The sequence below is a fragment of the Hypomesus nipponensis genome, chromosome 19, assembly GCF_054491055.1.
Source record: "Hypomesus nipponensis isolate SF chromosome 19, ASM5449105v1, whole genome shotgun sequence".
Lineage (NCBI taxonomy): Eukaryota > Metazoa > Chordata > Actinopteri > Osmeriformes > Osmeridae > Hypomesus > Hypomesus nipponensis.
The window spans coordinates 16287186-16299715 of record NC_140379.1 but is presented as its reverse complement, the minus strand read 5'-3'; the positions used below and the strand labels follow the sequence as shown (position 1 = coordinate 16299715).

General features: G+C 49.1%; 1 protein-coding gene and 1 non-coding gene across 2 annotated transcripts; both read right to left on the bottom strand.

Annotated features, from left to right (window-relative positions):
- Window positions 1–328: 328 nt before the first annotated feature.
- ipo7 (importin 7) lies at window positions 329–12359 on the bottom strand. The gene is made up of 25 exons (XM_084682407.1): window positions 12162–12359; window positions 10285–10366; window positions 8134–8287; window positions 7864–8022; window positions 7575–7731; window positions 7370–7459; window positions 7007–7101; window positions 6805–6889; window positions 6539–6673; window positions 6298–6397; window positions 5850–5926; window positions 5160–5276; window positions 4963–5052; window positions 4670–4835; window positions 4349–4509; window positions 4086–4214; window positions 3447–3513; window positions 3196–3321; window positions 2933–3030; window positions 2738–2833; window positions 2380–2600; window positions 1991–2199; window positions 1600–1806; window positions 968–1084; window positions 329–832 (listed from the first exon to the last, which is right to left on the bottom strand). The coding sequence occupies exons 1-25, from the start codon at window positions 12243–12245 to the stop codon at window positions 735–737; spliced, it is 3120 nt and encodes a 1039-aa protein (XP_084538533.1). The 5' UTR covers window positions 12246–12359; the 3' UTR covers window positions 329–734.
- Window positions 5384–5566, bottom strand: LOC146247231 (small nucleolar RNA SNORA23). The gene has a single exon (XR_014734344.1). It is a non-coding gene; the product is annotated as a small nucleolar RNA SNORA23 (small nucleolar RNA).
- Window positions 12360–12530: the final 171 nt, after the last annotated feature.

Here is a 12530-nt window from a genome sequence, read left to right as displayed (position 1 = left end):
ATCAACCCTTACAGGAGAAGTCGCTTGCAAAGTAACAAAGTTACAGCTGTTTGTGTTTTAAATAGTCTTAATTGATTTAAAAAATTTGCAGTCTGATACAGAAGGCTAGGAGACCTGAACAGTATGAAAGTGCTAGTCATTAATTTACAGAGATCAGGCATCACATAGTGCTATGAAGTATCCAATATGCTACATATGAATACACTTGTTGACACCTTACAAATGCCTCTGGTTGTTTTGCAAGGCTACTTAAAAATCAAGAACCTTGGCTTGTATATACATAACAAACATGAGAATTTGTTAATGCAGAAAATAACGTAGACGACACTACTGCCAGAGGTATAATCTTATAACGGCCTTTTGGCCAAAACAGTGAAAATGATGAAACATTTAGTCCCATTATCAATTTCAAATTGTTAAGCCCCCATTATGTATTAAGTGGGAAAAAAGAGTTGCCTTCAGGGCATCCCCTCCACTTTGGATTCCACAAGACAACGTTTTTCAGAGCTTCCTATTTCTCTTGCGTCGTGCTCAAGTTCTTGGTTTGTTTTCCCAGCCATTGGTTGCATTTGGTTGCATTCCCACGTCTTCTGGTGCTATTTCCAATTTGATAGTCAGATTGAAGAGTGAGTGAGAAGAACCAGTTCTGGAACCACTACTTAAGGGAACAACACAAGCTTTTTTCACTTCACTACAATCAGTCACAGAGTAATAAAAAGGAGAAAGGGGATGATTCAATTCATTCCTGGAGCATTGCCTCCAAAATTGAAATTAGATGGCACCACTGGAACCGTGAACTTGTATCCGCCATGCTTCTCGATCATCTTGGATTCTGGAATGAGATAACACACTAAGGACATGCTTCCAACACAACAAGGCAAAGTAGAAGGACAGACAATGATCCAATTGTCTTCTGCTTGTGAGATTGTCGCTCCAGAAAAGGCAGGCTTGTTGTTCACCAGCTTACCATGCGCTGCCCGTCTCTGGTCTGCGAGTGTGCCAATGTCATGAAGCTGTTTGCCTTGTTCCTCATCAAGTGCTTGTGTGAGTGCCTGGTACCATGCTGGGTCACGGGTCTGAATATCTGGGGAGAAAAAGAGGCCTTTACTCATCTGAACAGAAACTGTTTACTCTTAACCACTATATAAGTAGATTTCCAGTACATCTTCAGATGAAATCACATTTAGGCTACTGAATTGGAACTGATTTTTAGAAGGTGCTTCTTAATGTAGTTATAGTGTAAACCTTTGTCTACAGAGAGGTCTTCAACCCTGGTCCTCAGGGACCCCTTGTCCTGCACGTTTTAGATGTTTCCCTGATCCAACACACCAGATTCAAATGAATGGGTCGTTATCTAGTTATCTAGAGCCTGCTTAGGTCGTTGCCCCCGCGACCCGATCCCCGGACAAGCGGCAGATGACGACGACGTTATCTAGTTATGCAGAAGCCTGTTAACGACCATTCATTTGAATCAGGTGTGTTGGAGCAGGAACCATCTGAAACGTGCAGGACAGGGGGTCCCTGAGGACCAGGGTTGAAGACCTCTGGTCTACGTGAATCACATCAACAAAAGCTGAGCGGTAGAGCGTTCCTCCTTACTTTGTAGTATGGCTTTGAAGATCTGGTACTCGTCCACCAGGTTGTCTTCGTCGTCGACGGCCGTAGTGTAGCCCTCCAGCGCCGTCTCCTCGGCATCGTCCTCCTCCCAATCCTCGTCATCCCCATCCTCGCCCGCATGCTTGGCCAGCATCTCCAGGTACTCCTGACCCTCCTCGTCAATGTCGTCCTCGTCGCTGCCCAGCTCCGCTGCAGGGAAAATGAAAGGAGCATCGCTGATGAGCCAACAAATCCAAGCTCAATCGTCCTTGATGGCAAGATAGTTAAGGTCTGCTTTCGTCGGAAGGTTTAACAAAGACATTATGTGTAGGTACATTTCTACACGGGAGTCGACGTAGAAGCTCATGCCAACATGAGAAAAGGGTCGCCTTACCGTTCTCCTCCTCGTCCTCTCCATCTTCGTCGTCGTCTTCATCCTCGTTCTCGTGTTCGGCTCGACAGGCGTAGGCCCTCTTGAGGCCACTGAAGAGCAGGATGGCTGCTGGGAGCAGCTGGCCGGCCACCTGGTTGATGGCCTGGGGTCTCTGCTCCAGGTCTATCATCGCACACAGGCCAAGCACACACATCTTCCTGTCATGGAGCCTGGTGGGAGAAATGAGATCCCCAATTCAGCTTTAACCTTCAAAAAAACCGTTGCTTGGCTGCAGAACTGACAACGACAAGGTCCAGGCGGTTTGAAACTTTTGCGTCGAATGTCGTGTGCCCGTGCCACCGAAATAAAACCAAAACGAGTCCCAATCCGAGCCTTCAGAGGACACTCACCCCAGGAAGCAGTCGACGTCTTTGAGCCACTGGGAGATGAAGTGGTTGGTGATGGGTTCTGTGTTGTTGGGAAAGCGCAGGTTCTCCAGGGTGTTAAGGAGCAGAGGGGGGCTGTAGTACAGAGCGGCGATGGCCACCTGCAGACACATGGTCCTCAGCTCGCTGGTCTTCACCTCCCTCGTCAGCCGCTCTAGCGCAGCGGCCACGAACAAGGGGACCACCTGCGGGCGCACGGCAGGGCGACAGGTTAGGGAAACGCATCCAGCAACGCGGCGGGACAAGCCTGGGCGCCTCAAGTTGCCCTTTGGGATCCACGACGGGAACGTTTCATTGAGGGGAAAAACAAAAGGACTTTTACCTGGTCAATTCCGCGTCCTTTGCACTGCAGGATGATCACCTCCAGCAGTTTGGCCGCGTGGCATTCTGGGTCCTCACCCGGGTCACCCGTCAGGACCTGTGTGAAGAGCCCAACGATGAGGACTGCATGTGCCAGTGGGATAGCTCGCCCATACCGTCAACCCTTAAAACATGTGACAAAGTTGTACGCATGTACCTTCTTACACATGCTGTACATAATTTCCAGATATTTGGTGTCACTCAGGAGGGTGTCTGTATCAACGGTGACGTAGTTGTGAAGCAGAGGCATCATGTCTGAAAGAGAAAACAACAAATACAAAATTGAATACAGGGCGCACGTGACAACGGGTACATTCCCTGGGTAAACTCTCATCATTACTTAAGGCCTCCTTCGTCTACAGGCTTACTAAGCTTAATAGGTAAGGCGCATCTAGAGATGTCCAGGTAAAAACACTGTACCTGTGAAGTAGTCAAAGCCGTCTTGCTGGAAAACCTCAAACACCAGCGGCAAGAGCTGCCACATCTGTGGGGACACCTGCTGGCATGTGAGGCTGTGGGCCAGGGACAGGATCTCCTCGTAGAACTCTGGAAAGGTGTCGACACACACATTAGGCAAGGCTGCATGCGTCACCATAGCTGTTCAACAGGAATGTGTGTGTGAGGACACACAGGAGGGTGGATTGCGGTGGGACAGGAACACCCAGCCTTACCCAGGACGTGCTGCTGCAGGACTGTACCAATCACCTGCAGACAGATGCCCTCCAGCTGCTGAGTGATCTGAAACGATTAGAACGCTTTGTTTACACATCCTCGTGTTAACCCTACACAGATACTCATGTTCCAAAGCCTACAGTGTTAAGTATTTGAATATTATTGAAGTGTAATATGTCTAATTTTTACAGAGTTTCTTAGAACAGAGATTAGAAATAAACCAAAAAACAAGACCCACAAATCAAGTTCTTTAAACTCAGTTAAGGAAAATTAGAAGACCACTTGAACATGGCTAAATATTGCCCGACTCATGACTACATCTGCTTGGCCAAAACTCGCTGGCCGATTCCAGGCATCGGCTCTTCTACAGTTCGGCGAACACTCAGGCAGAATGCCACGGCGCTATTTCTAGATGCTGCCTCATTTCTAGATGCTGCCTCAGCCTGTGAGGCACTCCGAAGAGAGCCAGAGAACAGAGTGTGTTCCCCCAGCAGCTGGTGGGCGGCTGAATGCGTGTCGGTGGAGAGCGCTTTGTGCCCGACCAGAGACCAGGCTGGAGCAGAAGGGCCACAGGGGTGAGGGGTAGGAAGCAGGTGAGGGGGAGGGGGGGGGGGGTGAACGGCAGGCTGGCTGCTTACCTCTTTGTGGTCTTCCACCACGCTGAGTAGAGTGTCGATGGTGTTGAGGATGCCCATGGCGGTCACCGCCTTGTCGTCTCCCCCCTCCTCGTCAGGACCTGTCTGGATCACTTGGTTGAAGGTCATAGCCTGGGAGAGAGAGAAGGAGGGGGGGGGGGTGGTAAACATGAGTGGCAGTTAAAGAATGCATGTTTGAACCAGCCTGTAACCTGACCACAGCCTTCTCAAGACTTCACTTCCTCCTTCTTCGTCGAGACACTCACCAGGTGCTGCGTCATCTCCACGGCGATCGGGGTGACCTCCTCGCTGTACTCGCAGATCATCTTCTGGATGACGTTGGTGAGGTCGTCGTTCTCCGTCTCTCGCACAATGTGCAGGAGGGCCTGCATCACTGGCCGGATGAAGGGAGTGATGTACTCTTTGGCTGAGGATTCAGACAAGGCATGGCGCAAAAACGTCAGGGACTCGTCCGCATAAACAAAATAGGGGAAGTTGGACGGCTAGAGGGAACCTCGTTCTCCGTTCAAATCCATTTCTGGTTATTCGGCGAGGCAGAACATGACTGGGTGGGCCCGGCGAGCTACCTTTCTCCTGGTTGCTGATGAGGACCTGCAGGGCGATGGCGGCTTCGACTTTGACAGGCATCTCGTTGTCATTGATCAGGCAGAGGCGGGTGAGCTCCAGGGCCGTCTGCAGGTTCTGGTCACTCTTGAACTTGACCTCACAGAAGTAGTGAAGCACCCAGCATGCCTAGGGAGGGGGGACGGGGGAGATGAGGGTGTGCTTGTTCGTGGTTTACATTGCCTTTTGTGCAGGACTCAGGAAGATCAACTGGCTTGGTCTCAACTAGTGAGAACCCAGAGGATCATAGACCTACCCTAGCTCGCATGTAGCCCAGCTCGTTGCGGAACAGGGGGAAGACGTGGTTCTGCAGCATGAACTCCATCTGGTCTTTATAGATCTTTTTCTGCAGAAAGAAACGTGCCATCAGCTCCACAGTTCACTACACACAGCGTGCATGAGCCATGAGATGGACTCTTATTACAGAAGGCATAAAAAGCGTGGGGTCCTGACCTTAAGCAGGATTTCAGCCAAGGAGCCAATCATGTGAAGGGCTCCGTCCTTCTTCCTGGGGTCAGAGGTGGGCTCAGTCAAGATCTGATAGCAGAAGCCCATGGTCTTTTGTAAAACCTGTAAAAAGACTAATTATTTAGCTCAACGTCGTGATGGCTCACTCCATCATTTTGAAATGTCAAGTTAAAGTTCTTCTTTGTTTTTGACTGATAAGTAGTGAGAGCGTTTGTCGGAGATTATGGAGGCTGGCCAGTGGGGTGGAGTCCAGAGAGACGTCACAAAGCCAGTACTATGAACTCCTGACGCTTTATGGCTACAGGTGTGGAGTGAGTACCGCCCACAGAGACTGTAAAACACAGCCTGGAAGCAGCACGTAACATGGACAGACACCACGCACCCCGCTCACCCACAGCCAACAACCCTTTCCAGTGAAACACAACCACGCTACTGAAAGCTAGAGAGCACATTTTGGCTCGCACGTTCTCGCAAAGAGGTTTCCCCCCCATCCCCAGTCCTGACCTAACCCATTCGCGGTCAGATCTTAAATTCCTATTGCTGGAGCAACAGGTCACTAATGAGATCCCACTGCAGGGTCAAGTCAGCCTGTAAACATGGCCTTCCAGTGGAAACAACACAGGCACCAGGGCCAAGAACAATACTGGCGACCTCGTAACCCCTCCACTTACTAACCTCTTTCCTCTTGTTGCAGGAGGTGAAGAGGAGGGTCTGAGCGGCGGTGGTGGGAGAGATGAAGTCCTCAAACACGTCTGAGGGATTCATGAGAGAACTATTAAACATTTCTACTGGTTTCCAAGGCTTCACAATGACTTCATATCTGCATAAGCTTCATCTCAACTGATCTCATCCATTCCCGGACCGTTTCCAAAACCGCACATTCCTTTTGGATGAGGGACAGGGGCTGCATGACTCGGCTTTCCAAATACAAAACCGTGCAAAGGAGGGAGAACGTCTCCGACAGCGAGCGATGGGAGTTGTGGTTTCTCGATTGATGAGTCAGCACACTCAAGTGTGTGCACAGCACCGATTGTGCTGATGAAGAGACAAAAGCACTTTTCACCTGCCCGACTCACTGATCACAGCCAGTGGCAGTTGGCCCAAAGGGCAGTGGCGCTCTTACCAAACTTCATGCGGATGTACTCGTACGGGTCTTCCTGCCACAGCTCCTCGTCACTGTCCGTGTAGCACATGAGAGGAAACACCACATCCTGGATGATGCCCTGGAAGGTTCAAAACGAGAAGTGAAGCTCGGGGCACACGGGTCATTCCAAAAGATCTGCAACGTGTTGCAAGACTGTTGCGATGCACCGCGAGGAAACTCAAACCAGCCCCGTCACGGAGTCATTGCCGCAGGTCCGTACCTGGATATGTGGTTTGAGGTTCTTCCAGGTGACGGCATGTGCGATGCCCTGGTTGATATAGTTGAGCGTTTGCTGGAGGACTCTGGGGGCCACATATTGCTTCTCCTTGTACTGATACAAAACCTTCAGCAGCACCTACACAGGCCAACGCAGACATGGGGGGATCAGTGCCTTGAGAAGACCCAGACAAGAGAACCAGGCAGCCTTGTGTCGATAAGTGGACTACAGACCAAACACTAGTGTCAGAGTCAGCTCTGGGCCATTACCTGTTGTGCAGCCACTGCATACCCCTTGAGGAAGAGCTCTGCAAACTCTGTGTACTCTTTGGTCGTGTTACCAGGGCTGCCATACCTGGACACAAGCATGAGAGAACAGTCAGGGATTTTTGTGAGGCAAAGAGCTCTTTCCAAGCAGCGTTTTTGTCACGCGGGTCGTTCCCGGTTGGTGTAAACGGAACGGTCTCTCTACCTCTCAAACAGGCGCGCGAGGATGTGAAGGGCCCACTTCTTGCACTTCCACCAGGGCAGTTCAGGCCTCTCGTCTTCATCCACGGCCATGGTCTCCTGAGGTGCACAGACATGGGAGGCGGTGAGAGTCAGTTGAGGGAGAAATTCAAGAACGTCACATTTTACACTGAATAACACTGGTGCTAGCATGCCTCGTCAGCAGAGGAAGACCTCAGTCCATCCAAACCATACACACATCAACACCACAGGTAGCCAACGCAGGAAGCCTGGACAGCTCATGAGCTTGAAACAACCGCTCGTGAGCTACAGGTTCAAGCCGGGCTGTAACGCCGCCGGCTCCATGGAGCCTCGGGAGTTTCCTCACCGGAGGAACATCTCTGTCCACCACCGCCTTCAGGATCTCCATCCACTCTGTCAGGTTCTGTCGGTTGATCAGCTCCAGGGGAAGGTTGTACTGTGAAGAAACGGAGGCCGGGTTAGGAGTCGCACCCACTCTGAACCCCCCTCCCGGGAGAGAACCTCCAGATGGCACTGACGGACGACGGGTCCAGCGCGAGTCATCCGCCTACCTGGAAGAGGGCATAGAGGATCTTGAAGATCTGTTTCTGCACCAGCACAGAGTCGCTGGAGGGGTCGGGCAGCAGCTGGATGAAGCGGTCCTTCAGCATGGGCATGAAGATCTGCATGGCGGCGACCAGGGGACTGCGCTCGTCCGGCTTCTTGTACCTTGGGATTGACACGCACGTTAGACACGCCCGCTGACACAAAACGAACGCCTGGAACCCCCAGGGTGTTGGCAGCAAGAGAGAACTCAGTCATGGGGGCAACTACAAGGGAGAACCGACGAGTCATCCTTACTCGTAGTTTTTGACCAGCTGGTACAGGCACAGCAGGATGCCCAGCCAGCCGCCGCTGTTGTCTGACTGGAGGTAGAAGCCGATCTTGTCCACGATGGCCGTCCACTTGCCGGGGTAGTCGTGCTTGATCATGTGATGGATGCATGTCGTCAGCTGGACCCTACGAGGAGAGACGGGCAGACGGTTCAGCGGGGAGACGATCTAGGCGCGGTGGTGCCTTGCCTGCCTCCCAGCCGGGGCAGCGGGCCGCTGGCGGACAGAGGGCGGTTACCTGATGCGCTCGGGGGAGTGGATGATGGCCTCTACGATGTTGTCCCGGATGAACTGCCTGTCTTCTTCCGGGATGTTATTGACGGGCGTCTCGGTGCCCGAGCCGTCCCCCTCGCTCCAGTGCTGGGTGACCATGTTCTTCAGGTAGATCACACCTGGTGGAAGAGAGATGCGTTTACTAGCGGACCAACCCATCGGGACCCTATAAATCGTATGCAGTTTGAGCTTTCTAGAACAAAATATTTTTGGCGAGAGAAGAGTCAACGTTGATATACCGTGAGAGTATAATGTACAACATAACTTATGTAACTATCACTTACATAACATGCCTGAAAATAATTGGAGCTGTAAAAAGTATTGAATTCAAATGGACACAATATGAACACTCATAACTTATAGTCCCCAGTAAGATCCAGACAGAGTTGTGTGCCAAAAAAAAAAAAAAGAAAGAAAAGATTGAGGCATGGTGTGTTCCAGAGAGCTCTGGTCCGGTGAGTTTCAGTGGAGTCCTCGGGCTCAGATAGCAGCGGGTCTCATGACCAGACAGCCAGCACTGTGTGGCTCCTCATGTGCCCGTGTTGGAGCGCCCTGACGGAAGAGCGCTTCCTTTCCGGGCCCTCACCTCTCCTCCTGTACCACAGCCCCCACGTGCATGAGGCCCTGCCACCTCAAATCATTTGGCCACACTAAGAAGACAACTCGCCCCTCCAACTTCCAAACGATAAAATTGCTTTAGGGAGGTAAGAGAGTCATTTAGCGAGGTATTAAGACATGCATCATGACGTGTAGATGGCTAATCCCCAATGTTTTAGCTCAGTGTATGTGCATGCAGCAGGAGGGTGTGACCTGGGTTCCATTGGACAGAGTCCTAACAGAGTCCCTCTGAGGCCAGTGGCTCATGGGGTGAGGCAGCTAGGAGGTGGGGGGCGGGGGGGGGGGGCTGGACCAGACGTCAGACTGCTGACACAGATGTGATCTGGGCCGCAGGCTGGGCATCGTAATCCTGCTGCCACTGCTGACACGGCAGAACCATCAGACACCCCCTGAACTGACGCGTTCCCCGGCCCACGACCACCCTGCCACACCCTGTGGTGTAGTCCTCAGCAGAGGACTCTACACCACTGGCCAGGCCCACCTACTGTATACTCGGAATCAAACGTTATTCAACTATAAAAAAAATAAAGTTTTTGCCCATTTTCAAAAGGCACAAATTCATAAATGGTGACATCGGGCTCCTCACGTGACCAGGCCGCCAGTCCTCCCCGACAGTGGGAGGAGTGAGCAATCATTTACAGGAAGCCCGGCGAACGTATTCCTGTCATTCCCCTGCTGTTAGCGGCCGTCAGTCCTGTGCTGCTGCCGAGACACTGCCTGGCTCCTCCCTCTATGTGTCAACTTACAGCCAATGGCCTTCATTAGTCAGCCACGTGGGGCCTGGGCTGAGGAGTGTCCTGGGGGGGGGGGGGGGGGAGTCCCTCTTAGGATAGGGAAGGATGCCAGGCCAGGGTGGAAGCCTGTGTTGACACCAGGGAGGGCCAACTATTCCATTCCATACCACCACTGCAGTCAGGTATTGCAGATGATGCCTTTATGCAACCTGTCTGGAATAAACACTGCCAACTTCTCTAGCTTTAAAAGAAAATGCCCACATAAGGTACAGTAGACCTCAGGACATGGCTGGGAGAAAATGAGGGTCAGAGGGCATTATGGGAATGATACATAGTACTTTAGATGCAACCTAGATGTGAATAAAAAAAAAGTTTTGACCTTGGAACATGGCTATTGCTATGTGGCTTCTGCAGCAGCGGAAAATGTCTCGAAAGTCAATTGTCAAGGGCAAATAATCTTGGCCACTCAACATGTAATCACCAGAATGCTTTGTGTGACACAACTCTTTCAGTAGCTTCTCTTAGGAATGTTATGTGGAATGCACTTCTAAGGAGTAGCTACCCATTAGACAAATTACTGAGTGTAAAAATGAACAGAGACTATTATTGGGCAGAATGTAAAGAGTATAGGATATGATGACTTGCATGAGTTTTTTATTTTTATTTTTTATTTGTTGTCTTGAATGTCTAAAACCATTTGTGTGAAGGAGTAGAGCCACCTTAAGTGAGTCGGTGAGTTTTGACTTCCAAGACACTGGACTTACCTGCTTGTCTGACGGGCAAATCCAGCTGATCAGACATGGTGACTTGCAGGAGAGCTGACACAAAATTTGCTTGGGTGTGACCCTGTCAATCACAACCGAAAAATTTATATTACTATCCAACAATGAATGTACACATTTCACTGCTAATTATGTTACTTCTGCATTATTCGATCAGTTAAACATTCAAATACCACCCCCCCCCCCTCCTTCCTTGCTGCTACCAATGCACTCTGCAACCTCTCCCTGGATACGAAACAACATGACTCAGTCAGTTCTAACAATACAACTGCATATACTTTAATGCTTTAAAACGTGTACTGAAAAGTACACTATGTATACAGAAAAAGAAACGTTTTAGAGTGATTGCATTTGAAGGCCTCGTTAGTCTATGAAACTAGGTTAAATGACAATGATATTGGCAACCAGTAATTATTAAAATGTGATGTGCATAACTTGCAGACATGGTGCACAGTACATTTGTGGGAATTTTAAAGGCAATTAAAACTGAGAAAACGGTCTTTCTTCTGCATTATTACGGATCACAATCGTTTGGATGATATTATTTGTCAAGCTACCCCCAAAAAGTACAATTTGTGCCTACTTAGAACACATTTATTGTCAGACCCAACTATACTGGATGGCTGGCTAGCTCCATGATATACATGTATGCCACGTTAACCAAAGAGCAGTTAGCAACTAGCTATGATAGCTAGGTAGCTCAATACATTGGATTTTGAGATCGGTTCTGAGATAGGCTCTTCTATGTAAAAAGATAGATAGCCCACTTTACTGTAGCAAATAAACTAACTTGATTCAACCAATAACCTTTAAGGACATATGTTTATAAAGGAGTGCACTATCATTATAGTACCCATGGAAGAAAATACCATGATAGACATTTTGCTATGCTATCAGAAGCTAAAGGCTTTAGCTTCTGATAGCATAGCAAAATCTCATGGTATCCTCCTGCCTTTAGTAAGGGCAGGATGATGTGCTGGCTTGTGTAAACCAGAGATGTCGTAGCAGCGAGCTAACGTTAGACCATCAAAACAATGGACGACAAGTTGAAGGCAGAGAAAGTGGATAGCTAACAACGTATACCTAGCTAAACATTTTTTTTTATCTATCAATTTTATTTGATAATTTCACTATTGAACAAATTGATTCAGCTTATTGTTATATATGCCAACGCATGAAGAAATGTGCCTGTCTAACATTTGTTCTACATTGCGACTCGACACAAAATTAGCCTAGGCTACTTGCTGCTAAAGCTAGCGAGATATGTCAGCCATAAAAAAAAATATCTAGCTAGCTAACACACGTGAGAGGTGTTGCTAGCCACCTCGCTAATATGACAGCTGCTACCACCAGCTACTTTTCCTGGTACAGAGCTTTTATAATGGGATGACTGCTGCACACATTAAAAAAACCCAGTGTTATCAATGGTGTAGAAATCTCAATAAAAGCAAGCTGCCAGGGAACTAGATGGGCAGTATCCTAAAACTGGGCATTAGCTACTGCGTAGCTGCCTTCACCAAGTTACTAGCCGCAAAATAGCATGCTAGTACTAGCTTAGCTAGCTAATATTAGCTCTCCTCACGTTTTTAAAGACCCAGCACTTGGGATTACAGGAATAGGTGAATTTCCTTTTAACTGACACGAAAACTAATACTATTGATGTTGTCATTACATGCATGTACTAAGACTTTACATAAGTCAAACCATACGTTCAAAATATAATAATTGTTATTCGATCTGTCAAAGTTGTGTACCGACTCTACTGTTCCACGATCACACGGTAAGACTCTATGCCATTTTGATGTATGACAGAGCAGAGGCCCGATCCGCGCCACAACCACCACCATCACAATTCTTACCTCGTTCAGCTGTCTCTCCGCAGCTTCGCGCAAGTTTGGGTCCATGGTACCCCGAAGGGCCTCGATCAATGAGTTGGGATCCATAGCTAAAGCTCTGTTATGGCTCGGATTCAGTATTATTGTAGACTATGAATTCCCAGTGAATGCGCACATGGACGCACGGTTCTTCAGCTACCGGCGCGAAAGGAAGAAGTGATAAGAGTACCCGGATAGATCAGCGCCAAATTTGTCCCATACGAACATCCGCTCCTGCCCATTGCACGCTTGGATTTGTAGTTCAAAACTGAACTAGCAATGCAAGCCTTGCCCAGTGGGCTTTTCATCAAATAATAAATCGCCGTACAATGTTTTATTTCTGCTTGAATTAAA